Source organism: Sander lucioperca, chromosome 4 (genome assembly GCF_008315115.2).
Source record: "Sander lucioperca isolate FBNREF2018 chromosome 4, SLUC_FBN_1.2, whole genome shotgun sequence".
Classification (NCBI taxonomy): domain Eukaryota; kingdom Metazoa; phylum Chordata; class Actinopteri; order Perciformes; family Percidae; genus Sander; species Sander lucioperca.
The window spans coordinates 17,154,001-17,180,963 of NC_050176.1; the positions used below are offsets into that span (position 1 = coordinate 17,154,001).

At 41.7% G+C, this 26,963-nt stretch overlaps 1 protein-coding gene across 1 annotated transcript; it reads left to right on the forward strand.

Annotated features, from left to right (window-relative positions):
• Nucleotides 1-6,402: 6,402 nt before the first annotated feature.
• Nucleotides 6,403-24,654, forward strand: c1qtnf6b (C1q and TNF related 6b). The gene is made up of 3 exons (XM_031289590.2): nt 6,403-6,710; nt 15,649-15,841; nt 23,081-24,654. The coding sequence occupies exons 2-3, from the start codon at nt 15,661-15,663 to the stop codon at nt 23,626-23,628; spliced, it is 729 nt and encodes a 242-aa protein (XP_031145450.1). The 5' UTR covers nt 6,403-6,710; nt 15,649-15,660; the 3' UTR covers nt 23,629-24,654.
• The last annotated feature ends 2,309 nt before the right edge of the window (nt 24,655-26,963 follow it).

The window sequence follows — 26,963 nt, forward strand, 5'->3', positions numbered from 1 at the left end:
GCATCATCGGCCTGTGACCTTCAGCACTCACTGAATCGGTTCGCAACCGAGTGTGAAGCGGCTGGGATGAGGATCAGCACCTCTAAATCTGAGGCCATGGTTCTCAGCAGGAAACCGATGGAGTGCCTTCTCCGGGTAGGGAATGAGTCCTTACCCCAAGTGAAGGAGTTCAAGTACCTTGGGGTCTTGTTCACGAGTGAGGGGACAATGAAGCGGGAGATTAGTCGGAGAATTGGCGCAGCGGGTGCGGTATTACATTCAATTTATCGCACTGTTGTGACGAAATGAGAGCTGAGCCAGAAGGCAAAGCTCTCAATCTACCGGTCAGTTTTCGTTCCTACCCTCACCTATGGTCATGAAGGCTGGGTCATGACCGAAAGAACAAGATCCAGAGTACAAGCAGCTGAAATGGGTTTCCTCAGGAGGGTGGCTGGCATCTCCCTTAGAGATAGGGTGAGAAACACAGTCATCCGTGAGGAGCTCGGAGTAGAGCCGCTGCTCCTTCGCGTCGAAAGGAGCCAGTTGAGGTGGTTCAGGCATCTGGTAAGGATGCCCCCTGGCCGCCTCCCTAGGGAGGTGTTCCAGGCACGTCCAGCTGGGAGGAGGCCTCGGGGAAGACCCAGGAATAGGTGGAGGGATTATATCTCCAACCTGGCCTGGGAACGCCTCAGGATCCCCCAGTCGGAGCTGGTTAATGTGGCTCGGAAAAGGGAAGTTTGGGGTCCCCTGCTGGAGCTGCTACCCCCGAGACCTGATACCGGATAAGCGGACGAAGATGGATTGGTTACTTTGTAACACACGTTATAAAGCTCTCCTAGCTGCTAGCATGGCACTCCCTCATACTCTGCAACTGACAAGCTAGCAGTACTTACTGCGCATGTGCGACTCCCAACAAAGATGGTACAGAAGTGAGATGTCTCACTTGGTAGCTAAAACAGAGAGCTCAACACACAAGGTGAAACGAGGAGCTGCAGCAATGTGCAGTACAACAAAAATATGGTGTTTTCTGAAAATTAAACCATGTAAACCTATTCTGGTACAACCTCTAAATACAATTATGAACCTGAAAATTAGCATAATATGAGCACTTTAAGAAATAATACCGAAGATTGGAAGATGGCTGGAGCCCACTGCTAAATCAGGGCTGAAGAGTGAGTGATACCAGCCTCCCCTTGCTCAATAATCCGTGCAGAGGTGCTTTTTAAGGAATACTCTTAACCCTTTGTTCTCATTTTTCTAATGTTTTAGTACCTCTTGTCATTTTGAATCATCCTCAGGCCATAGCATGTAGCGAAGAATCTGAAGTTCCCAGAGTTTTCAAAATTTTTGTCACCGTTGAATTCTCAAGATGAATGCTACTATTTATGTCACAATTAACTGGAAATCATTCTATGATTTAAGAAATTAAACAATGATTTAAATTTTTTTTCCCTGTTCGTCCTATCACTTCTGAAATATTTCAACAGCTTGCGATAAAACTTTGTACAGGCATTCCTGTTCTCCAAAGGATGAATCACTTTGGTAATCCCTTGCTTTTCATTTCGTGCCACCAGCAGGTCAATCTTTCCCAGTGAAAGTTCTCACCAATCATAGATGGAATGGCACCACATTTTGTACAGACAATCGTAGCTCGACAATGTTTGCATACTTACAACTAAGATGCTGAACATTATAGCAGCTAAACATCAGCATGTTAGCGTTGTCTTTCGTTGCATGCAGATGTTTGCATTATAGCTCAAAGCACCAAAGTACAGCTGCTGGCATGGCGGAGTCTTGTTTCTTATTATGTATTTTTGAGTGTAGAGTTTGTCTCCCCTAAACCATTTATCAGAGTTCCCTTTTGCCATGTTGAGCTATTTTGATGCGCCATTAACAACAGAAAATAAAAATTCAATGTATCCATCATCTGTTGGCGGGGGCCGAAGATCACCAAGAGCACTGAACTGTTTCTATCTGTCAGCACATGTTCCACTGTAATGAATGTATTTCTTTCTGTCAAACCCTGATGTTGTAAATAAAAGCCCTGACACCGCCGGTACAGCTGCTGAGCCTGTGGTTGTAAAGTGTGAATGCTCAACCTGATCTCACAGAATTCTGTGAAATGAACACGGCCCCTTAACTCAAAATCTGTGGCAGTTTCACGGAATTGCAAAACATTCCGTGATGGGCCCACGGAAGAATTCCGTGAAATGAACACGGATCGCCGAAAATTCCGTGATGGGCCCACGGAAGAATTCCGTTAAATAAACACGGCCCCTTAAGTTAAGGAAAAGGTCATGGGTGGGCTTACGGTTCTGTGACACGCAGGAAGAACGGGACAGAAAAGAAGAAAGCGACTTTAGGAAACTTGACATGCGGGACACGAACCCCGGTCTCCTGGGTGAAAGTCCTGTGTTTGACCCATCCATCACCCCAACCAACCTCCTTATGCGGAATTTTGGCCTTACATAGTACTCGCTACCGTTGTCGCTCTTAATGCTACGTCATCTTCTCATTGACTTTACATTGGCATTCTTTTCCTTGGTGGCAACAGATTTTTCACACATTCCATGCCACCACCACGTAATGCGCTATTAACAATTCGTGATCATTTCACGGAATTCTGTGCGACCAGGCTGGAATGCTGGTAGTATGAAGATGAATCAGAGCTGAAAAAGAGACTGTGTATATGTGAAAGGGCACTGCCAAAGCCCAGAGTGTCTCCCAGGTCACCTCTTGTGGGCAGAGCATGAGCTACTCCCTTCACATCACAGGTTTGTGCAACCACAAACTAAAACAAATAGCATTAAAAAAACATTTACAAGCGCTGCAAACCTGCCCGGCTGTGACAGGCTGTTCAACACTGGATGTTTTTTTTGCACTTTATTTTGTCAATTGCTATAAATAAAGAAAATGGGTTTTCTTGAATATCTGTGAGGTTGTATGCATTTATGCATAATTGTTTGGCACAAACTTAGTATTGCACTCCTGAACTTGTGTGCTCAGCATAGCTGCCAAAATAAAGATGTCTAAAAAAAAAACTATGGAATTTTACAGAGGCTGCAACTATTGCTTTGTGATTCATTGTGTTAAATGTTGCAAATTAATATTATGACAGGGTTTGTATTTTATTTTACAAAACAAAACCTTTTTGGGATGTAATGAATGCAACTTCCACTAATATTGCCAGGCTCATAGAGCAACACACACGCGCGCGCGCACGCACACACACACACACACACACACACACACACACACACACACACACACGCACACACACACATGCACTGACTACTGTCAATCCGTATTATACTCTGTGTGTTTGTGTGTGCACGTTCATCATTGTGTGTGTTTCTAATTTAGTCCAGCCGTTTTCATCTATTACTGTTGAATTGACAGGTGTAGAGTTACTAGAACTCTGCGCAACACATTCACCCCCTAATTACTCTTTTTATCACACGCTTGACCTTAAATTTAAACCTAATCCTTTTGATCTTTACCCTTAACCCAAATCCAACTCCTAAACAAACCCGATCCCGCCTACACCAATCTACTACGGTAATATTGACACAAGTTCCCTGCAATTTCTTTTTAAATTGTGACCTGACCTGAGACTGCAGGCTGCAGCACTCTATAAACTCTAACCCAAACCCCATTTTCATTAAAAAAAATCCTAAAAACAGCATACCTTGGAAAAAAAGAGAAATAAACTTGCTAAAACAAAACCCCACCAATTAAAGCCCCCAGGGTGCCAAAAGAAATGAAGCAGAACCCAAACCAATCAGGTCAGCCCAAATAATGTTTGATTGAAGAATTAAAGCCCTTCCCTGAACCATGCAGCAGCTTATTTTATAGTTTAGTCATGTACTGTTATAATACCTATTACTCAAAACTCCAATAATAGAGTGTCCCAGTTAAAGTACTGCATACATTTAGTCCATAAAAGGTTGGTAATAGCATCGAAAATTTGTGCTAATGTGTATCCTTGGATGTTTTTCCCTCATCTTTCGAACTTTGTTTGGACATGTAGAAACCTTAATGTAGAACTACTACAGGCTCCTACCACACAATGATATGTCACTCTCTTCATGTGTTTTCTGTATTTTGTCTTTTCACCTCTGTGGCATCTGGTTGTCAGCTCTCGAAGCTAAGCAGGCCGACAGGAAACAGAACAAGCAGAACACAGCCAAACCCCTGAGGGAAAGGAGGAAAGTCTGGGCGATGGATGGCTACAGTAGAGAGCATGGGACATTTGGGAGAGAGAGATACACTAAGATAAAATTAACCAAAAATATACTGAACTATACTGATGAATTTGGTTAATACCTACCCCCAGCAACCTGAGACATCATAAATGAATCTGTTGGATGGACTTGGAGTCTGTGTTTTCAAGTTTCTGACCTTCTCCTTAAGCATGCTCCAGGAACTTACAGAGGCAGTGAGTTGGTAAAGTGCAGCTGGTAACAAATGGTCTTTATGGGGGTGTGCTGGCCATATAATTAGGTGTTTTTACCATCACAGACTTCCTTCCACGTGGGCTTCAACCAATGCTACAAGTATAAGTGGCTCCAGGGCAAGACCATTAAAAAAGGAGTGACTTTGTTCCCGTTTGACTTCACACAAGTCTGCTTATCAAATGGAATTCCCCCCTCAGTTGATCTTACACTATCATCAAATTTTCTGGGTTTTTCTTTTTGTTGTTTGATTCCCTTAGACAGCTCTCAATTTTGTACTTACTGCACTGTATGTCCCAGATTGCCTCTCAACAAACCTCTGAGATTGTCAGAGGAAGTTGCTGAGGTTTTTGGTTTAGGCCTTGGATATAATAAGAAAACTAGATACCATGTCCCAAGTCCCTGAAAGTTGTTTACTGGACACTTGTGGTGGAGTCAGTCTAAAGAAATACTGTTGATTTTGGAACTCAACACCCAAACAAATCCTTCTCTCCCATCAGTGCTCCTTCAGAAGGTTAGCATGTGCCAGATTTAGCATGCCCTCTGGCTTCCGCTGCCTTTCTCTACATAAATCCATGGCCTTTCCCCTGTCCTGTACACAAACACGAACAGAATAGTGTTGTGTGGCTCGGAGTGCGCTTTGTTTGTTTCCCTTTTACAGAGCCAGGGCTGTGTAGGAACTTTGTATGAACTACGTATAACTTTTTTTTAGCACACACAGAGGGGACAGCTAGCGGACTGTAAGGATATTTGCTGAATTTGACAACATTTTTTGAGATTAGAGTCGCCCTTAAACGTGTTTTATGGGTGCCTGGGTAACTCGCCTGGTAGAGCAGGCGCCCATAGAGGTTTACTCCTCGACGCAGCGCCTGCAGGTTCGACTCCACCCTGTGGCCCTTTTCTGCATGTCATTCCCCTTCTCTCTCCCCTTTTATGTCTTCAGCTGTCCTATATAAATAAAGGCCTAAAATGCCCAAAAAATAATCTTAAAAAACCTTTTTCATGCTTCTTGCATTCAGCCCGGTCAGGGCGGTCTGGATGGCGATATGACGCAAATGCGGCCTGTGCGCCAAGAGTCTGCGGAGGGTCTGCCCACCGAGCCGCGCACCTTCAACATTTTTGTAACAACCCGGACACCGCATTGCAAAAATTGGCTACAGAGGAGAAGAAGTCCGCTCTTTGAGCCGCTGTGACTGATGCTCTGACCGCTTTGACCGCTCAGTATGAATGACCACACGGTTCGTGCTGCCCATACGTGCCGTCCGCAGCACCCTTTTTAAACTCCACTTTTAAGCTGAAAACTGTGCACATGCATGGGCCCACTGGAACTTTGGGCTGCTAGGCACCCAGGACTCCGATGTTAGTTATGTCAATGTCTGCTGGATTCATTGCAAGTATGCCTGGAAAACACCACCACATGTTTCAGACTGGATTGCTCCTTGAACTTACCAGGAACTACAGATGGGATGTTAAGTACAGTGAGTGACACCCTTACTTTATTTCAGAAAAAAGTATGAAGTAGATCTGTATCCGTTTAACTTTTCCTGTATTACTCTTTTTCTTCAGGGTCTTTTCCACAGAGAGACAGAGAGTCTGAGATGAGAATGGGGAAAATATGACAGCTTTATATAAATGACAGCAATATGACAGAGGCTTCTGCAGAGTGATTTAAGGACTACAGAGGGAGTTTAGGAGAGGTGATACGAATACTGTATATTGTTATTTTTGGCATGCCGATTTGAAAGGCATGGAACAAATTAAAGGAAAAGCAGTTGTTAACTGTCCAGAATCTGAGTCATGGACACTAGAGAGAGAGAAAGAGAGAGAGAGAGAGAGAGAGAGAGAGAGAGAGAGAGAGAGAGAGAGAGAGAGTTGACCTGAATTTCTGTTTGAGTGGTGACAGTTGCCTCATGCTCTCTGTAATAAAACTTCAGTCTGCAGTCTTGCCTCTCTTAAGTAAGAGTGATGGATGTTGAGTTTAAGGAGGGATGGAGGGGGAAGTAGGCTTACAGGAGGAGAAAAGCAAGACAAGATGGGGGTAAGGGAAAAAAGAAAGACTGACTTCTTATATTCTTTGATGAGAGAAGGGGGTAGAGGTGTGTGTGTGTGTGTGTGTGGAGAGAGAGAGGGAGGGAGGGAGAGAGAGAGAGAGAGAGAGAGAGAGAGAGAGAGAGAGTGAGTGAGTGAGTGAGAGAGGTTTCTCCTCAGTAGTTCGCTCTCTCAGTCTGACAACAGCAGCCGTTTTGCCCCTGCTCCGCTGTGCTGAAACTCCACCAGGTAAGAAAAGCGACCACACTCTGACACGATGTGACAACGATTTTATGACAATCCGTCTCACGGCCGACACGGCTCTGCACAACAATCCTCTGGAGCCTTAAAAAAAAAAAGAAAAATGGAAAAAAAAGAAAAGAAGAAGGAACATCCAGCGGCGCATTAGCGTGCTTGCAGAGACGTGCAGCACTGAAGAAGTTATTCACAAGACGCCAACTCAGCAGCAGCTTTTTCGAAATGTTACCCCAAACATCGCCGTGCACGGTCTTACGCGCCGGCTCACTGACACGTTTCTTAAAGTGCACGGCGTTTATTGTGTCTGTGTTTGTGATTTGAGTTGTGTACGTGCGTGCGTGCGTGTGTGTGTGTAGGCTATGAGATTTATCCGGACTGCAGTTGCATGCCAAAGTGATGCTCTGGCGTTGTAGACGTGGCTTCCTAAATGGGTTCATGATGACTGTTGCATGTGTGTTGCGGTTGGGTTATTATGTGGCAGTGAGTGTTCAGTTTATTAGCGGCGTGTTGTCATCATGATCATGGAGCAAATTGTGCACACACACACACAGCTCTGGGAGGCAGGGGTGGGGATGTCGGTGCTGATGGGTTTTGGGTGAGGAGGGGGTGAGGGTTGATGAGGTAACATGAGGTCACATTTGGCTTCTTCTCAGCTCCTGTCACACAGAGGTGTCAGTAATTTATCAGGTTACCTGAATGTCAACAAACACCTCTACACACACTTTATGAAATTTGTTTTTTGGATAGAATCTGTTTTAATGTGTGTTGTTATTGTACATTGTATTTTAATGACATGTAGCCAAACCCACACTGGACATAGGCTATAGCAGGTATGATTGTTCATGCATGGAGAGTGATTGACTGTGTGGAAAGAAATTAACTAGATGTGTCAGAAATCAACAATGTCTAGCCTCAAATCACAGCATACATATTTGAAAGAAATTATGGTCATATTGGGCTTATAAGACAAACACTGAACTGGATATGGGACTCCAAGATGCTGCTCAGTTTTACAGGCATCTCATTCTATGGGATTTCTTCTAAATACAGCTATGGTACACCATAATGCATAAAGCATCCAATGTCTTTCACATTCACCCAGGGCTGCAATTAACGATTATTTTCATTGTTGATGAATCTGTTGATTGTTTTCTCAATTAATCGACAACTCAAATATATTCAGTTTACTGTCAGAGAGGAGTAAAGAAACTAGAAAATATTCACATTTAAGAACCGATTAAATGATTATCAAAATAGTTGGCGATTCATTTAAAAGTTAACAACTAATCAATTAAGTGATTCCTCTTTGCAGCTGTACACTCACCAACAGCAGTGCTGCACAGACACATTGCAATCTAATGTCGTTTTCCATTAAATGGTACCTGCTCGACTCGACTCTACTCGCCTCTTTTGGTTTTCCATTAGGAAAAAAGTCCCTGGTACCTGCTAACAGGTACTTTTTTTAGTATCACCTCTGTCGAGGTTCCAAGCGAGCTGAGGCGATACCAAAAGGTGACGTGAAAACGTGCAGACTACTGATTGGTCGGAGAGAATCGTCACTAATCACTGCGTCATCATTGCTAGCGACAGACGGGGGTGTCCTGAACAAACCCGGCATTTTTAAATAGTTTATCCAGCAGTGTTTTTTTTTTTTTTTGCTGCCTCCAGCTTCTTTTGAAACAAAATTTGTCTTCTGGCTGTGGCAACAGCCACATGCCGAGACACAAAAACAACACACCTTTGACGTTGTGTGTGTGTGTCGCGTTAGGTCACGGTAGTTTCCTGCGGCGTTGCTATGACGACCAGCCACGCTCCTAAGACATGAGGCGGTACTAAATCTGCAATGGAGAACGGAGGACGGGACACCGCGGCCGAGTTGAGCCGAGTAGAGTAGAGTCGAGCAGGTTCCATGTAATGGAAAAACACCATAAGTTACATTGCAGCAGTCTTTGCTCCTAAGTCAGTATTGTTGAAACAATGACTTCTGCCACCAGTGTGGGTAGCTTTGTCCAATCCTGCTGGTACCTGACTTTTCCTAAAAGTCTGTATTTTCATTTAAAAGGTTTTTTAAATAAATTACACAAAAGACAAAGAAAATAGGATCAATTTAACCTATTTTGGCCATACACGGTCATATTGTCCGCAAGGGTTTTCGCGCCATTCTTTCTGTAATTTTTTGCGCGGTTGAAGATGCATCTTGGTTGCTTAGTAACTATCATTGTCTCTGTTAGAGAAACGTCACTAGCGTCACCTAGCCTATTTGTATTTACTGGTAGCCTATTTGATTACAGTAGCCTACACTGCTTTTTATTTCAATAGCCTATTTAGAAACGAGTTTGTAGGAAAAATGTCCAGAATGAATGATCGAATGAAGAGGAATATGAGTGTTGAAATGGCCTTGGAGATGTTTTAGAACATGGGAAGTGATGATTCTGATGCTGGGTCTCTATCGGAGTCGGAGGAGGAAAGTGACAGCGATCATTCCTGGGTGAATGATAGGTCCAACACTTCATCCTCATCAGAGAGTGAGTCCGTAGGCCAACAGCTGAAAAAGAGGCAACGAGTTTTACCTAAGACTTTGGATCCAAATGTTCCGGTTACGGTTGATGGTCCCTTTGACGGCGTTGAGCCGATCACGGCTGATGTTCCCGGTGAGCAGGTCACGACTCATGTTCCCGGTGAGCAGGTCACGGCTGATGTTCCTGGTGAGCAGGTCACGACTGATGTTCCTGGTGAGCAGGTCACGACTGATGTTCCTGGTGAGCAGGTCACGACTGATGTTCCTGGTGAGCAGGTCACGACTGATGTTCCCGGTGAGTTCCGCTGCATAGCTATTCTGGTCATATTTGCAATTGTTGGCTATCATTATTATTATCATTAGTCTATTCTAGTTATTGTTGTTTTAAGCCTTCCCGAACCAGTACCCCTCGAGCCAACTGAATACAGCCCGCCTGAGTCATCACGGCCGGAGGCGGTTCTGGAAAAGGGGAAGGAAGGGACGGCGTGGACGGTGCTTCAGCCGACTGGACGTCCAGGGAGAAAGCCCAAACGTCCTGACGGAAGCTGCTGGACCCACAGCGCACGCAAAGCGCAACATTGAAGATGCGCTCACAGCCTTCGTGTGTCTATTCGATAATGGCATGCAAGCATATCAGGGACTGCAGTGTGGCTGAGGCCCATCAGCACAGTGGTGACAGCTCCTGGGACGTGACAGTGGCTGAACTAAAAGCATTTATAGCCCTGCTGTATATCAGTGCGGCAAAGGGTGCAAAAAACATTGATTTGGACAGTCTGTGTTAGATAAAATGGGGCTTCCCCTTTTTTACAGAAACAATGGCCAGAAACAGCCTGGTGCTGACATTACAATTGATGAGCAGCTGTTCCCCACCAAGGCCTGGTGCAAATTTATTCAGTACATGGGGAACAAGCCTGATAAAATCAAATTTTGTTTGGCTGCGGATGTGCAGTCCAAATATATGCTGAACGGGGCTCCGTATCTAGGTAAAGAGGAGACGCGGAGCAGAGGTCAGCTCGTGGGAGAGAGTGTGGTGCTGAAACTGGCGGAGCCATTTCTGGGGAAGGGAAGAAACATTCCAACTGATAATTTCTTTACCTCCCTCCTAAAACTGGCCACTGCTTTACAGGTCTAAGGTCTACAGGTTTTTGCTGCAGTTGGCAGAGGAGCTGTGAGCCGAGTTTATGGAGGGGAAAAGGGCACCAGCGCACGGTCCCAGTCAGCAGCGGCAGCTACCACCGCAGCAGGCACAAAAACGCAGGCAGTGCCAGGTGAGGAGGAGCTGCAATCAGAGCAAGACAAAAGACACCTGCAGCACATGCCGCAAACCCGTCTGTGGCAATTGTGTCAAAAGAAGAGATGTCACCTGTGTTGACTGCGTTTAAAAAGCCAAATGTACACACGTGTATTTGTAAGTAGACCTAATTGTTTCACGGTTCGTTCTTGGCTTTTTTTGTTATCAGCTCGGTTCCAGCTTTTTTGATTGTCTTCTATTTTCTGCGGGATGTAACATGGGAAGTCAGCCATTGTCATGTATTTGTCTTTTTTAGGTACTGTGCTTTAAGCAACAATTCAGTGTTGTGGTTGCATGTTCATTCAACATAAACCATCCCTCCTCAAATATCTGTGTTGCTATCTCCTTGCTTCAAGCTACATTTCCTTAATCAGATCTGAGCTTCTGCTTTTCCAGATGGCCGTGTGCCTGGCAAGGCAACTTTTTAATCAGAAGAGTAATCATGTATGTTATAATGGAACAGTGCTGCTGAAGGGTAACCATGCATTGATGGCTAAGTAGAGTGTGGCTGAGGCCCATCAGCACAGTGGTGACAGCTCCTGGGACGTGACAGTGGCTGAACTAAAAGCATTTATAGCCCTGCTGTATATCAGTGCGGCAAAGGGTGCAAAAAACATTGATTTGGACAGTCTGTGTTAGATAAAATGGGGCTTCCCCTTTTTTACAGAAACAATGGCCAGAAACAGCCTGGTGCTGACATTACAATTGATGAGCAGCTGTTCCCCACCAAGGCCCGGTGCAAATTTATTCAGTACATGGGGAACAAGCCTGATAAAATCAAATTTTGTAAGGTAGCCAAATGTACACACGTGTATTTGTAAGTAGACCTAATTGTTTCACGGTTCGTTCTTGGCTTTTTTTGTTATCAGCTCGGTTCCAGCTTTTTTGATTAGCCTATTTTCTGTGTCATCTGTGTTAGAAATGTGTTTAAAAATATAATCTTAATGTTTAAAAAAAATGTAAATTTATACGGTTTACCATGATTTGATTGATAAATGTGTGATAACTAACTTAAATGTTTGAAGTAAACTCATTATTTTTTTTTTTTTTAAATACATCCTAACACAATAAATGCATTAATCTCGCAATTTGGTATCTATCCTATTTAATTATAAAGTTTAGAATCTCCCGGTCAGAGATTCCAAATCCGTGCCTGATTAGGCCTACCACTCAAATGTATAATTAAACTCGTTAAAATTTACATTTTGGTGTTATTTCGTCGTTTTTCTTAAGATATCCTATCACAATACATGCATTAATATCACAATTAGGTATTTATCATGAGAGATTATAGAGTTTGGAATCTGGCGGTCAAAATGACCGCTCACGGCAGTTCTAGTAGTTATGGAATTCTGGCACTTCTAGTGTTAAGCCCTATGAGTTGCATTCAAGAGATTTACTGTAAGCCCCCACTGGTGAAAAAGTGAATCCACAGCTGACAGTTCTAAAAGAAAGAAGTAAAAATCCAGGTAATAAGTTATATTTTCCACACCGCACTTCCGAGCTGCAACATCCAGCTAGTTCTGATGGCTTTTCCTTTACGACACAAATGTTGCAGTTTAGTTTGTGTAGTTTTGATGGTTAATACAGTTGGGGACCAAGGAGTTGAAGCTACTGTTGTTGCGGCCATTGTGAATAATCAGGTCTATGTGGGGTCCTGTAAATTAAAATGATAAATCTGAAACATTCATGCGTAAGTGAGTAGAAACGTATCCTCTGACATCTGGCTGACAAAGGGAAGCAGATTCAGATAATAACTGTTATGATTATATTTTATCAGTTGTTGGATAAAAAATATCGCGGGGGAAGAGCTCCAGTCGTTTCGTTCTCTCACGGTCATGCTCCATCCATCATCACAAATCCAGTTACCATTCATCCATCACTGTAAAAACCCCTGGGAATATCTCCGTTATCTCTCTCATCTTTCTCTCCTCTGTTTATTGGTTTTTCTCTCTCTCATCTGTATTTTTTGTTTTGTTTCTCTTCTCCGTCTTGCTTTTCAGAGGATTTGTGTTTGACATGTGTGGATTTCTGAGGCTAAACGTAAGAATGTATGGCATGAAAACAGATGAGACAGAAAAGTGGGAGTAGGAGAGATAGAAAGTGGGAAGCTGAGATATACTGCAGACAGAAAAAGACACAAAGAAAGGAATGATAGAAAAAGATGGAGAACGGAGTAGAAAGACAGCTAAGATTTATCTGGTGATTGTTTTGGCTCATTGTTTTGGTTGCATGGTCATCAAATTCCATTCTCATCAACTGTATTTCCACAGCACTCTGCAGCTGTTTTCAGCAAATAAACTCTAATAAACCCACTGTACACTGCCTGCCCAGCACCAAACAGACAACGAGACTGGCTGGTGAACATAGTGCAGCATCTAGCATCTAAAGACTTTCTCCCAGGAGATGGTGAAACCAAAACAGAGCTTCAAAGGAATGAATATTGGAATTACATTTGTCAGGTAACCAATTTGGCATTGCATATCTGTGAATAGGCAACCGCTTGCTAATTTGTCATTCATTAAAACTTTATGATACAGTAATATGTTTAATATGTATTTTCCTTTAGCCCCTGTGTGGCCAAAAATGAATAAATACAGCCTTAATGATTTAATTTGGTTATTTTCTAATGTTAGTCTTATCGTATCAAAAGAGCTGTCAATCAATATGGGCGAGATGAAAGGTTGTGATTCTGTGTTTTGAAATTTTTGTGGTGAGACTGATTTACATTACATGTCGATCACTGATTACATCTTCAAATATATACACTTAAACCTGCATTAACTGACTTTTTGGCCACTTGGGGGCAGCGGAAACAAGCTGCTGTAAACACATCACTGACATGTTATCAAGTTTATAAAGTGAATGTGTTAGTAAACAGTTGGCTATTTACTGTACACATGCAGCAGTCAGCAACAATAGTAGGCCTATTCATATGTTTCTGTACACCTATGGTGAATTTATGTCCAATATCCCCTTAGCTAGATTTGTGGTCTTCTGTAGAGCCTGAGGGAAATATCGGGCTCTTTAGCTGCTAAATGCTCCACTTTGTCTGTTTGCTGTTCAGTCAGGGTTATGGTTACAATGAATTTTTAGAGCTTAGTCGCTGCCTGCTGTGACCAAAAACAAAGCTAGAAGAGTGGTTAGACAGAACAAAAACAGAAAAGTTGCACAGCCGGAAAATGCATAATGTGATCATTATTTGGGGGTTTATGAGTACAACTGACCAATTTCACATACAAGTAATAATGGGATCCAGATTATAAGAATGAATAGTATAATGTTAATTATAGCCATTTTAATAAAACATTACAATCATACCATCAAAGCAAAGTCTATACATCTAGTAGGATGCTGCTTAGCCAGTTGAGTTTTATGCCACATCGTGGTCTTGTGTGACTCAATGGGTTGCAGGTTCCAAATATTAGATATACATTCAACAAAGTCCCATTACTGTGAAATACAACAGAGAAAGCTTTCAGGAATAAGTAAATCTAGTGTCTTCCGTCAAGTTTAAATTTTTTCTCTCCTTGCTTTTAATTTGTGGTGTTGCTGAAATGTGTGTCACAGAAAACAATTAGAGAGAAGTTTGTGTGTGGATCTGGACCAACAGAGGAGGTGTGCCAAGAGCAACAGGTTCGGCAGCACATATTGTCCTTGGAAATGTATGTGAAAGGGTTTGAACTCATGTGGAGAGAATCAAAACGCCGCTGATGTTTTCACAACCAATCAAGTCCAGGTGTGTATGTGTGTATGTATGGAAGGACACATAACTCCCTCCTTTTTCTTTTCTTTTTTTTTTCCAAATCTATAGATTTCCTCCTGGGTTTAGATTTCTTAATCCAAGTCCTCTGAATCCCATATGACAACTCTTGAGTCAAAAGACAAACTGACATCTGTGGCTTTGACTTTCATACCATGTTTTTTTATGTGCTTAAAAGTTAAAGGGAAAACACCCCCTCAGATATGGATATTGCGACATGTCATCAGTCTGTGATGTCCAGTTATGCCAGGAGTTACTTAGCGCTGAATTGTATCGGAATTCCCCGTCATGTCTGATTAGTGATTTCCTTACATTTCCCAGAAACCTTTCAACAGCTGCCAGAGATTAGGTGTGAAGGACTTCTGTTAATCAAAGATGAACATTTTTGATAGCTAGCTAACTAAGTTGTGAACACTTGGACATATCCATGACTTTGGCTGCACCCCTTATTAAACTCAAAAACATGTCTTTGCTGCATTGTATTCTGGTCTATTGAGACACCTGATGCTGGAGAAAATGGTCTTGCTTTACATTACATACATTTTGAATTTTACAATGAATTTCTCTTTGTTTGATTGTTGTACATTACTGAAAAAAAATCATGGGCCCATGAGAAGAAATAGTGCGTTCCATTTACCTCGGAACTCAGAGGCCGAAGCTGGGAATGACGTCACACCCGAGTTGAATGCATTCCATTTTCAAATCAGATTTTCATTGATTTCATTAGCTCTAGCCAGGTTAGCTATTGTTAGCAAAGTTTATAAAAACGCATTACACTCTTTTTTGTGCATACAAACAGCATAACAACATGTCCACAGATTGAAGATGGACAGCACTGTGTGTACGACTGATTTAGTGACACATATAAGACAGAAGTGCTAATAACTGTTGATGCAGAAAGCAGTCATGTTGGATTTGTACCTAGGTGTACTCGATGGTTGTCCGAGTTCCAAGCTCAGGAATCCGAGGTCAGGGCAGGGGGCTTGTTTCTGACTTTGACCTCGGAAAATCTGACATTGAGCACAAATGGAACGCACTAAAAACCCTCAAACTCTAGCTCTTGCTTAGTTATCAACTGGGATAACTGGGATGTGGAAAATACACCACCAAACAACCAAAGATATTGGTTTTGGGATTTAGCTAGCTTGTTGCAGAAGTTATTTTGGAGAAGAGAGGAAGCAAGAGCCTCATTATAAAAAAAGAATGTAAGTCTATTATGTGATGGCTTTTAGGGTCACATGGATCCATAAGTGTCTTCCTTTGCTCTGACTTCGGCCATACAGTCACAACAGACCTTCAACTCCACCTACATATAACTTTTCCACTCTCCTTCCTTTCTGCTTCATTCCACTCCCAGGTTGTGACAGCCATGTTGGTGGTGTGTTTAAGGCTGCTTTTGCTCCTCCCCCTGGCTTGCTGTGTCCCCTCCCCCTCCAGACCTCCTTCCAGACTCTGTAGACGGTGCTGCGACCACCTGGAGCCTCCAGCTACCACGGGACAATATCAGCTGCCTGAGGTCCGCACTGTCATCAACATGACCATCCTCAAAGGTACCAGAGAGGGGCGATTCCAGGATTTTTGAAGTGTGGTGGCACGGGGGGGGGGGGACCAATAATCAGTCAGTGGGGGGGGGGGGGGGGGGGGGGGAGATTACAGCATTGAAATCTGTTTAAAAATATAGGAACTATTGGATAAGATAGAACAACACAATGTTATTTTGCTAAATAAACACATAACATTCATTATTAATTACACTTGTTTTCATTTTGAAAAATTGTATATCATAATACAACACACATTTTCTATAGGCTCAGTCTGCCTTTAAAAAAACAAAAACAATTTCAGTGCTGGTTCCATTATATCAGAATTTTGGATAGTCATCATGGAAACATTAATTGATCATGTGACGAAGGGCTGGGGAAACTGGCAGAACAGGCAGCCAAGTGACAGTACTCTGATCCAATGGAAATACCAATTGTCAGATTGACAGCACTCTAGCCCAATGAATTGGGAGGGGGGGGGGGTGCAATCATATTTCAGGGGTGAGTCATAATTGACTGGTACTTCCCGTCCGTTTCCAGTTTGTCTTCTATTTTCTGCGGGATGTAACATGGGAAGTCAGCCATTGTCATGTATTTGTCTTTTTTAGGTACTGTGCTTTAAGCAACAATTCAGTGTTGTGGTTGCATGTTCATTCAACATAAACCATCCCTCCTCAAATATCTGTGTTGCTATCTCCTTGCTTCAAGCTACATTTCCTTAATCAGATCTGAGCTTCTGCTTTTCCAGATGGCAGTGTGCCTGGCAAGGCGACTTTTTAATCAGAAGAGTAATCATATATGTTATAATGGAACAGTGCTGCTGAAGGGTAACCATGCATTGATGGCTAAGTAGAAACAAACAAAGTTGAAACAACAAATTAGACTGTCTTTAAAAAGGAAATTAGACACTCCACTAAAATTACCTTTTTTTAATAATTTTTTTGAAGGAACCAGATTGCCAAATAACATAGAATTTAATCGCTTTTATGTCTTTCATAGAAAATGCATATCAACAAATGAATTTATGTTAGCTCTGAAGTAAAGGAAGTGTAAGGAAGAATGACATATTATTTGACAAAATATATCTCCAAGGCAAAAAGTAGAGTGTCTGCAAACTGGATTATATATTGTTGGATATTCTTTTTTTTGACCAGAACATTTTTTTTACGAACCTGGTAGGGTCAAAGCATTGCCTTTTTCATTCGAACATCTATCTACAAACCACATAAAAACCCAACCACAGGATTAGACAGAATATTATTTTGACCTGGCCTTCAGGAACCGTGTGGACCTGATAAGACCTCTATGTTACACAGTGATTGATTGACTGAATTCCCCACACTCCCAGTGAGCCCTGTTCAATCAAAACTGAGACAGCTTGTAGGAGATGATAATTATGTGTTTCGGTATTTGTGTGGCTTTATTTGTATGTGCAAGTGTGTGTTTAAGTCTGGTGGAAACACAAAGAGATAGAAAAAAATTGACAAGAGAAAAGGGATTTACTGTAAGATACAAGGATTTTATGATATCCAAAAACTGCACAATCACAGCTAGAGAGGGATTTGCGAGAACATGTGTATCTAATATCAGAGCCTTTGTGGCCAACTCAACCAGAGCGGTCCAAACGATTTGTCATCACACTTTTTCTGCTTAATAACCGAACATGCCAGGTCTGTTCTGACCCACGATCAACCCCCGAAACCAGTCCAACTGCTGAACCATGAAAAGAACAATCATTTTTCTCTCTGTATTGTCACACACCAACGCATCATGAACGGGTTTCTATGATAAACACTTCGTATGACATCTTAGGGAATTAAGCGACCGCCGACCAGCCACTTGACGGTGAAGTTAAGTTTAGTCACAAAAACTTGACTATCATGTGGCGACGTGACAGTTAAGTTTAGGCACCAAAACGACTAGTTAAGATTAGAAAAAAGTGTGTGGTTCTGGTTAAAACAACTTGTTCCCTTAAGTAGTACTCCCCGGACACGAACACTCGTTTCCTGGGTGAAAGTCTTTTGTTTTCCACTTTACTTCTTCTGGGACACAAACTCTGCTCCCCCACTTAAAAGCCCTTTGATAACATGGATGGAAAATGAAAAAGGGCCTTTAATTTGAGAAAAAAAGGTTATAACCTCGATTTTTGAGAGCTTTTGACCCCTGAGGCTGATGAGTTGTATTTGAGTCTCGAATTGTTACTCTTCCTTACAAATGAGGCAATGAAACCGTATACAGTGTTAGTGTATTGCAGCTGTGCAATGAGGAAGGTCCCAACAGATGCTTTCACCTGGCACTGAACTTGCTTATGTGGCGGAAAACACACATACATGCACAAACCCACAGGAACATAGTCACACACTTATGCACAAAGGCACACACTAAGCTTTGGGCAATTGTGCTGTTGCAATGCACACATATAATACACACAAACAAACACTCCTTTTTCTTCTGTGTGTTGCTATGACTCACTCACTGGAAAACAGTAAAGCCTGATTTGCTGTGTGTGTGTGTGTGTGTGTGTGTGTGTGTGTGTGTGTGTGTGTGTGTGTGTGTGTGTGTGTGTGTGTGTGAGAGAGAGCGTGAGAGAGAGAGTGAGCGGTTGGGTTTCCTCTGCGAAAGCTGCGGTGATTGGATTTAAACAGCGTGACCCAAATTCAGTCAGTCAGCCAATCTCAATTTTTGGAGTGCAGTCAGCCACAGTTATCAAAAGAAACCAGAAGCCACAGTCATTGATTAAGGCGATTCTGCACCCACACAGTTTTGACATCACATCTATGTTCACAGGATTAAATTATATTTTACACAGCGTTAAAATATTCAGAAGGTTCAGAAGGTCGGCTTAAGTACAGTTGAGTTACAAAATGCACACTCTTATATTGGGTTTGAGATTTTTCCCTTTGTCGTCTGTAAGCTTACGAGTACAAGCTCAGCACAGACTTCCGCATGGACTTCTGGATCTCATATCATAAATTGTTCAGATGTTATGCTATCCCGTTAGCATTGCTATTCTAAAATATTATGATTTGATACAATGTAGTGCTATTTTTGTGATTTATGGTCTCTTTCAATGATGTTCTAGACCTTGCAGAACAGTTCATTCTTTTAATAATGTTCAATGAGCAACTTCTGGGTCACAGTCAACTTTACTTATGTATAATATGCCCTGTATGTAAATTGGATAGTATATGAACTGTACATAAAAACAGGTTTTGTTATTTAAAATGTTTAGGGTTGTAGCCTTTCTCCTTCCTCAGTGTTTACGGTGTCCTATATTTCGTTTGTTTGAGTGAGGGGAGCAGTTGCATTGTGGGGAAGGGCAGAAACCACCTCACCAGCTCAATTAAAAGCAAATGAGGCAGGTTGAGGGTGAGCCAGAAAAGTAACTTACAACATTTCCTTTGAAATGTACTCCTGGAGTTAACCAAGCATTACAAATATAAATATCTTAACGTATGATTATCTAAAAGTGGATATTTTTTTGGAATATTCAAAGAGAAAGAAAGGTCAGAATGTCATATGGGCATGAGTTTGTTTTTTGATTTCAGGACCAAGGATCAGTCCCATATATGGCCATTTAGTGTAGAGGTGCTGCTAAGCTGCTGTTTGTGGACACTGCTTTAACTCTCTTCAGGGCTCTTTGTGTGGACACTGGTCACAGCTGGACAGATAATTGTACATCTATCCAGAGGATCACTGGTGTTTACCTCAGGGCTCCAGGAAGCGAGGGCAGCGGTTCTTCCTGTGTGGTTTACCCAACCCAGAGGTGTTTAACTTCTGATCCAGACAGCAGAGCAGAGATTTCTTTAAAAACGTATACTGTCACCAACAACCAGGGTGCGATTTGTGAAAAAATGCAGAGGGGGGTGTTTTTTGATCATGCACAACAAAACATGCAATAATTAAATCCCCCTGTCAATACCATGGATATAGTGTCACTCGGCCAGCCATGTCAAAACACTAATTTATGAACTTCAATATCCAATGGAAAATAATCTCAAAATGAAATAGCACAAGGTGGTGCCAACATAAAACAGCGCTTCAAGCCGGAGAGCGGTGTTCACTTTGCGGCAAAAACAAAACAAAATACGTTTTCCCAGGAAGCGCTCGTTCCTTCCTCGGGAGCGTTTTAACCACAATCTTTTTTCCTAAACTTAACTAGTTGTTTTATTGCCTACATTTATTTGTCATCGCCGCATGACGCTAACTTTTTCTGGTTAAACTCAAGTACATGGCCCCTGAATGGACTCATCTGGCGGTGCCTGTAGCCAGCTCGCAGTCACCTATTGGTGGCTAAACAACTGCCGCTGGTAGCCGGCGTCCCAGAGCTCTGTAGCAGCTAAATATAACCAGGAAACGGCAGCTCGGATTTTATCGTTCTATGTGTTCACATTACAGCGCTTTACTTATTTCAAAGTGCTCATATTATGCTCATTTTCAGGTTCATAATTGTATTTAGAGGTTATATCAGAATATGTTAACATGGTTTAATTTTCAAAAAACACCATATTTTTGTTGTACTGCACATTGCTGCAGCTCCTCTTTTCACCCTGTGTGTTGAGCTCTCTGTTTTAGCTACAGAGTGAGACATCTCAATTCTGTACCATCTTTGTTGGGAGTCGCACATGTGCAGTACCTTGGTATGGACTACTAGCCAGTCAGAAGCAGAGTATGAGGGAGTGCCACGCTAGCAGCTAGACGAGCTTTACAACGTGTGTTACAAAGTGACGCACGTTTGTCATGGAAGTAAAGGCTGGACTACAATAGAGCTGTTTGGAGCAGTTTGTGAACAGTGTTTTCTGTTGGAGATGGTAAGTCCCTTTGGGGTAGACTTTGGGCTTTTTCACTTTGTAAACCTATAACATGCACAACAAAGATATATAACACAATAAAGGAAAGAGAAAACGCCAAAAAGCATAATATGGGCACTTTAAAATACTTATATTTTAGGCATATAATATGGTCTATTGGTGAAGTAGCATTGATTACTTTGAGGGGGGGGATTACATTTTGTAAAAATAATTCAGCAGAGGCAGGGATATGTAGACCAGAAAGGGGGAAATCCCACGCATCCCCCCCAGCAAATCGCACCCTGCTAACAACTACTTTACAGGTAGGCTGTTTTGTTTCTCAGTTTTTTTCCCTCTGTTTATCATTGAAGGGGTGTTTCCTTAGCTCACGGGCCTTTTTCAACGCAGCTGCTCCGAACTGACATGGAGATGGAGCTAATAAAGTCCAATAAGCATTGTCACTTGATTTTAAAGACAATAGTTTTTTGTGTGCTTGAAACAATAAGCACTCATTTACATTTCAGTCAGGAGTGTTGACAGGAGGACTACATATGGTCATTAATCATTTTCAGAGCTTGCTGTCAAACGTCTCAACATCAACATTACATGAGCCGAGAGGTCCAGTCCTGTTTTCAGCTGTGTGATGAAGGGAGGAAATAGGGATATGTAACTGCAGATTTTAAAATAACTGTTTGGAGATGCATGGTTTTCACTGACTGGGCAGCGATGTTTCCACCCTGTTGACCATAAAGACTATCTTACAATAGGAAATACAGTAGTGGGCAGGGCTTTAAATTAACTTTTTGGATGACCAGCCAACATTGCTAGTATATGTTTAAAGTTACCAGCCAATCAGGCTTTCCACTAGCCACATGTTTTAATTTTTATCCTTACTAATTTAACTACTTAATTCCAGCTCCTCTGGTTTGTTTCTTGCCATTCCGTTCTAAAAAAGACTATAGGCTACCCACCTTTCTTGGTGAAAAACTGGGTTACAGTTTGACACCCTTTCCTTTGTCTTTCCTCTCTCTCTTTTCTCTCTTTCCTTTTTTGAAAACCAGATTTTGATTTAACGTTACTTGGCAACATTGTGGTCACTGTAGTTCTGGAGCATCTACTGACTGCAACTAAACACCGTCAGTGAGTGCGCTAAGGCAGGACCAAACCATTTCATGCAGATACAGGCGGGTGGTCGGTCAATATGGATATGGTTTACTTTTTGTTCAATGGGGATATTTAACTTTTACTGCCAAAAACAAGTAAAAACAAAGAGATCATTAATTGTATTATTATATTTGAAATATATATACTGAATGATGATAGTTTAATAATTTTATATTAGTTTTTACCTATTTTTTGGGGCCCTATATTTTGTCATGGGCCCTTGGAATTGTCATAACTTTTCCCCCCTATACGGCGCCCCTGCACACAAATCTTGGCCGACATTGGCCGTTTAAGCGCCTGTAGCAGGCTCTGTTTTACTGTAAAGCTATCCTATGAAAGTAAACGACCTATGTAAGGTATCAATTGGTCTCCAAAGTATATTTTAGTGAGACAATTTTCCTTTCAGACAAAATATTAAAGAATTAGCATAAACTTTAGAACAAAGCATAAACAACAGAAGAACTTACTTTTTGTATGCCCTTTGGTATTGCAAAATCTTCCCTCTTGCAGAAATAAATTATACAAATGTTATTGCAGTTCCTACTGGTCCTCAGTGGAAGTATATAAAGGTAATAGATTAGGCTACATAAAAACTGGTCATGACTCAGCATTTTAAAACTCCTGTCACGTTCGATGTGAAAGCTTTGCAGCAATTTGTTTCCATTTCTGGATTTGTTACCGTCATAAATGACAATAAAAGCTTAACGGCATTGTGTGCATGTCAAAATGAACTGATCAGTTTTGTCTTTTCTCAGTAAGAGCTGCATTATAGCCAATTGGGGACAAAATAATGTAGTCTGTCTGGACCAGCCTTGACTGTTAATGGGCACAATGATGACTAAGTTCCATCTCAACTGACAAAATATTATCTCAAAAAGCAACATCTTATTCTTCTTCTATGTAAAAACGTCTAATAAAAGCTAAAATATTAATATTTTCCTATTAACACCCAAAGTAAAAAGTGGTGGAAGAAGTACTCAGATCCTTTCCTTACTAGTGCAAAATGTTTGAAATATTTAAAGCAAAACTACTTTCGCAATCTGTTGTGTATTTTATAATCTTATTAGATGTAAAGTCTTAATCTGTAAAGTGAGTATAGTGAAGTATGATATTTCCCTCTGAAATGGTGTGGAGTAGAAGTAGGAAGTAGCAAGTGGAAAGTACTTAAAAATTAAAAAACTAAAGTACAGTACTTCAATTAATGTACTTAGTTACTTTCCACCACTGAAGTTAAATAAAAAAGGAAGAATATTCTTCTGATTTTTTCCGTCTGTTTTTCTGCTTGTTCACGCAGGTGATAAAGGAGACAGAGGCGACAAGGGTACACCTGGTAAACCCGGCTTAGAGGGACCCCCCGGCGTCCGAGGACCCATGGGCTCTAAAGGCACCAAAGGCCAGGCGGGCGCCCCTGGAGACGCCTGCAAGATCCCTCACTCCTCCTTCTCGGTGGGACGCCGCAAGTCCCTGCACAGCGTGGACTACTACCAGGCGCTGGTGTTCGACACGGTGTTCGTCAACCTCCACGGCCACTTCAACATGTTCAAAGGCAAGTTCTACTGCTACGTGCCGGGGATCTACTTCTTCAACATTAACATCCACACCTGGAACTTTAAGGAGACCTACCTCCACCTGATGCACAACGACAAGGAGCAGGTGATCCTGTACGCTCAGCCCAGCGAGAGGTCCATCATGCAGAGCCAGAGTGTCATGATGGACCTGGCTCTGAATGACGAGGTCTGGGTGCGACTCTACAAGAGGGAGAGGGAGAACGCCATTTACAGTGACGACGTGGATGTTTACATCACCTTCAATGGATACCTCTTGGCACCTAGCATCCAGTAAAAAAATAAATAAAATAAAATAAAATAAAGGGAAGGGAGTAGGGCTGGGTAACGAATTCAATACTTTTTAGGCACTGACCGAATTGCCTCTTAAGTATCGAGTTTCAAAAAATGCCTTGTCATTCAATACCCAATTTCAATATCTCATCAGCATCAGTGAGCCAATCAGCATGCCGCATGGTTCTACCAAGATCTAAAAATGTTAGCGATTTCTAACGGCTGTCTAACGTTACACGTCGTATAGAGACACGCCATAAAAACTATATGTTACACAGAGACGGGCTCACGTAGTAGGAGCTGAAAAATAAAAAGATCTGTGCCGTAATGTGTAATGTTGTAATTTATTTTTGCTTTATGAAATTGGTATCGAAAAAAGTATCGTTTACAAACCGGTATCAAAGTCATGGTATTGGGTATCGGTACCGGTATTGAATATGTTTGAACGATACCCAGCCCTAGAAGGGAGGGAATAACGTGAGGAGTGGCAGAATCTTTGGTTTTAATTTTTTTGGTCTTTTTGTGCTGGATACTGCTTCATGTCAAGAAAGTAAACAGAGGAGACTGAACTCAACTAAACAGAGGACATTACAAGTTTGGTGCTTATTAAAGAAAAACAACCTGATCAGCTTGGAATATACTGTGCTTTCTTAAATAGGGACTGCCCAAAAAATATTAGTATAAAAAGGAACAATAAAAAAGAGACAGGTAGCACAGCACACAATTAGGAAGAATTGTTTACTTCCTTTGCACTAGAAATACACTTTTGTACAAAGTCAATTATTTTTCCTACTTCTGCACTGTGCTACTTTTCCTCTCCATTTCAGGGACGTTGTGTATAAACACAAGTTATGTATATCACGTATCAGGAATCCTGCATCTGTGCAATCAGTTATGTATTAGTGCTATGCACACAGAAGTTAAAATGTGTTCGGACGGACTGCTGTCCATACCTTTAACAAATGTCTCTTTTGTGCCTTTCAGAAGAACACTTAGCTTTAAAGGTTAGTTCACCCAAATTGCAAAAAAACATTGGTCTACTCACCCCTTATGGTGTCTCACACACTTACCGTAGGTACTGCAAGACATTTGTCCACCTAGTGTGCCCTATCTGTAGTGTATTTCACTGGTCCACTCGATTCTAAGAAACTGAGGGCGTTTTCACACCTGTAGTTTGTTTGCTTTGGTCCGAATCAGTCGGTGAGTTTGTAAACTTGGAGCGATTTGCCCTCGGTTCGGTTTGGTTTGGTTTCACACCTGGAAAAATCCAAGCGTACCAAAATGCGTCATTACAAATCACGCAAGAACATCCACTCCTCTTATTGGTCGGATGTGTCTGGGGGGCGGGAGCAAGAAAGTAAATAAATACAGGAAGAAGGTCCTGTGTTCTGGACTAATGCATATTTCTTGCATCTCCATAGTCAAACCAGCTCATTTCATTAAAACGATCGGACATTGTTTCTCAAGAGACGTTACTACGTCTGATCTGGTCACCTTGACTGCCGGTGGTCTGTCTCCAATTTTAGCGGCAGCTGATTTGACGGACAGCAAACTTGACCGCAGTCTATTTCTGTGATAGAAACAGTGCAAGCAGTTTGTTGCTCTGCTGCATCGCAGATTGCTAAACACACCTGACTACAGGAGACATTAGCTCAGACTTGCGGAGTATATATAGTTGGTGCGGTTCGAGTACGGATCACGTTCTCACCACAAATGAACCGCTCCAGAGTTTGATTGAAAGCGTACCGAGACCACCTCTTCAAGCAGGTCTCGGTACGCTTGTTTGGTCCATTTTTGGTGCGCACCAGAGTTCGATTGCCGCGTTCTCACCTGCCCAAACGAACCGCACCAGCGGGGCAAACAAACTCTAGTTCGATTCAACCGAACTAAACGAGGCAGGTGTGAAAGCACCCTGAGACTCAACCCCGGTCCATGTGGAGAAAATAATTTAGGAAGTCAGTTTCCTGTGTAAATAAAATATGCTAAAAAAAGTTACAATTGTTCTTTTGGATTGGATGACAACTTTTAAATTGATTAGAAAATCGTCTTCAATTAACATAAGATTTTCAATGATTTCTATAGATTAGTCTTTGGAACTCTGGAATTAGTTTCTGTGATTTCACATTTGTTCCGAGGACATACATTGATAGCACATCATGCTTCTGCTGATGCAGGCCGTTCAGGTTTTATTTTAGGGTTAAAAAAAATAAATAGATACATTACATTTTTACAGTCTAAAACAATAAAACAAACAATTGATCCTCAATATATCATCTAAACTGTTGTTCTCCTGGTGCATCACAGGTGTGTAATTTCATGGCTAATGACAAGTCAGATACTGCCCCCCATGTGCAAACAAATCTGAGCCCCGAATCTCTTCCTACATACTATACATACAACTACTACATACACCTACCAAAATAAAAGACTTCCCTATAGAGATGAACGTTATATTGGTTGTGGTGCTCAAACCAATGCATCATTCCAGAAACAGTGATGTGTTTACAGTCAACATTTTCCATTGGGGGGCACCCGGATAGCTCAGTTGGTAGAGCGGGCACCCATATATAGAGGTTTACACCTCAACGCAGCGGGCCAGGGTTCAACTCCGACCTGCGGCCCTTTGCTACATGTCATTCCCCCTCTCTCCCCTTTCATTTCTTCAGCTGTCCTGTCAATAAAGGCCTAAAAATGCCCAAAAAATAATCTTCGGGACTGCTTTCTTCTGAATAAATAGTACCAATGAAAACAGTCAAACCTCTAAAAAAAAACCAACAACCTTTAAATTAAATTAAAAGGATCTGCCTAGCTAGGGTTAGGAGGGGGAAATCATTTTTCTTGTAATTTTGGTGAACTCACCCTAAAAATATCCCAACATATCAGAATTAAAAATAAAGGTGCTTTATATCCAAATGCAGGAATGCATTGGGGGTTTTAATGATCAAACATGATGTATTCCTACAGAGACTTCAAACTGCAGAGCAGTTTATGTAAATAGCTGTATAATATCTGTCTTTATAGCCTGCTAAATCTATGCTACCACTCGTGCTGTTAAGGCTGAACTGTGTATGTGTGTTTGTATTTGTAAACCGTATTTCACTTATTCATTAACCAAGTATCTCTTTGTTCTGTGTCACTGAGCAACAAAAAGACACTTGATTATGAAAAATTAAACCTTTTCAGAATGAAAAAGTGTAATCACAAAGCACATGCACATTATTGTCTCATTTCTGCAGGGTAATGTTCCATTTTTATTTTTTTTTACAAATAATACCATCCAGTGACTTGGCTCACAATTCAACCACCCAATCCTATGAGGAAAATGTTATTTGACATGTA

Bases quoted from the DNA above. Each gene is read 5' to 3' on its own strand.
- c1qtnf6b (XM_031289590.2), top strand. From the start codon at position 15,661: ATGTTGGTGGTGTGTTTAAGGCTGCTTTTGCTCCTCCCCCTGGCTTGC. The intron at 15,842-23,080 runs GTACCAGAGAGG...TTGTTCACGCAG, and splicing joins CAACATGACCATCCTCAAAG to GTGATAAAGGAGACAGAGGC.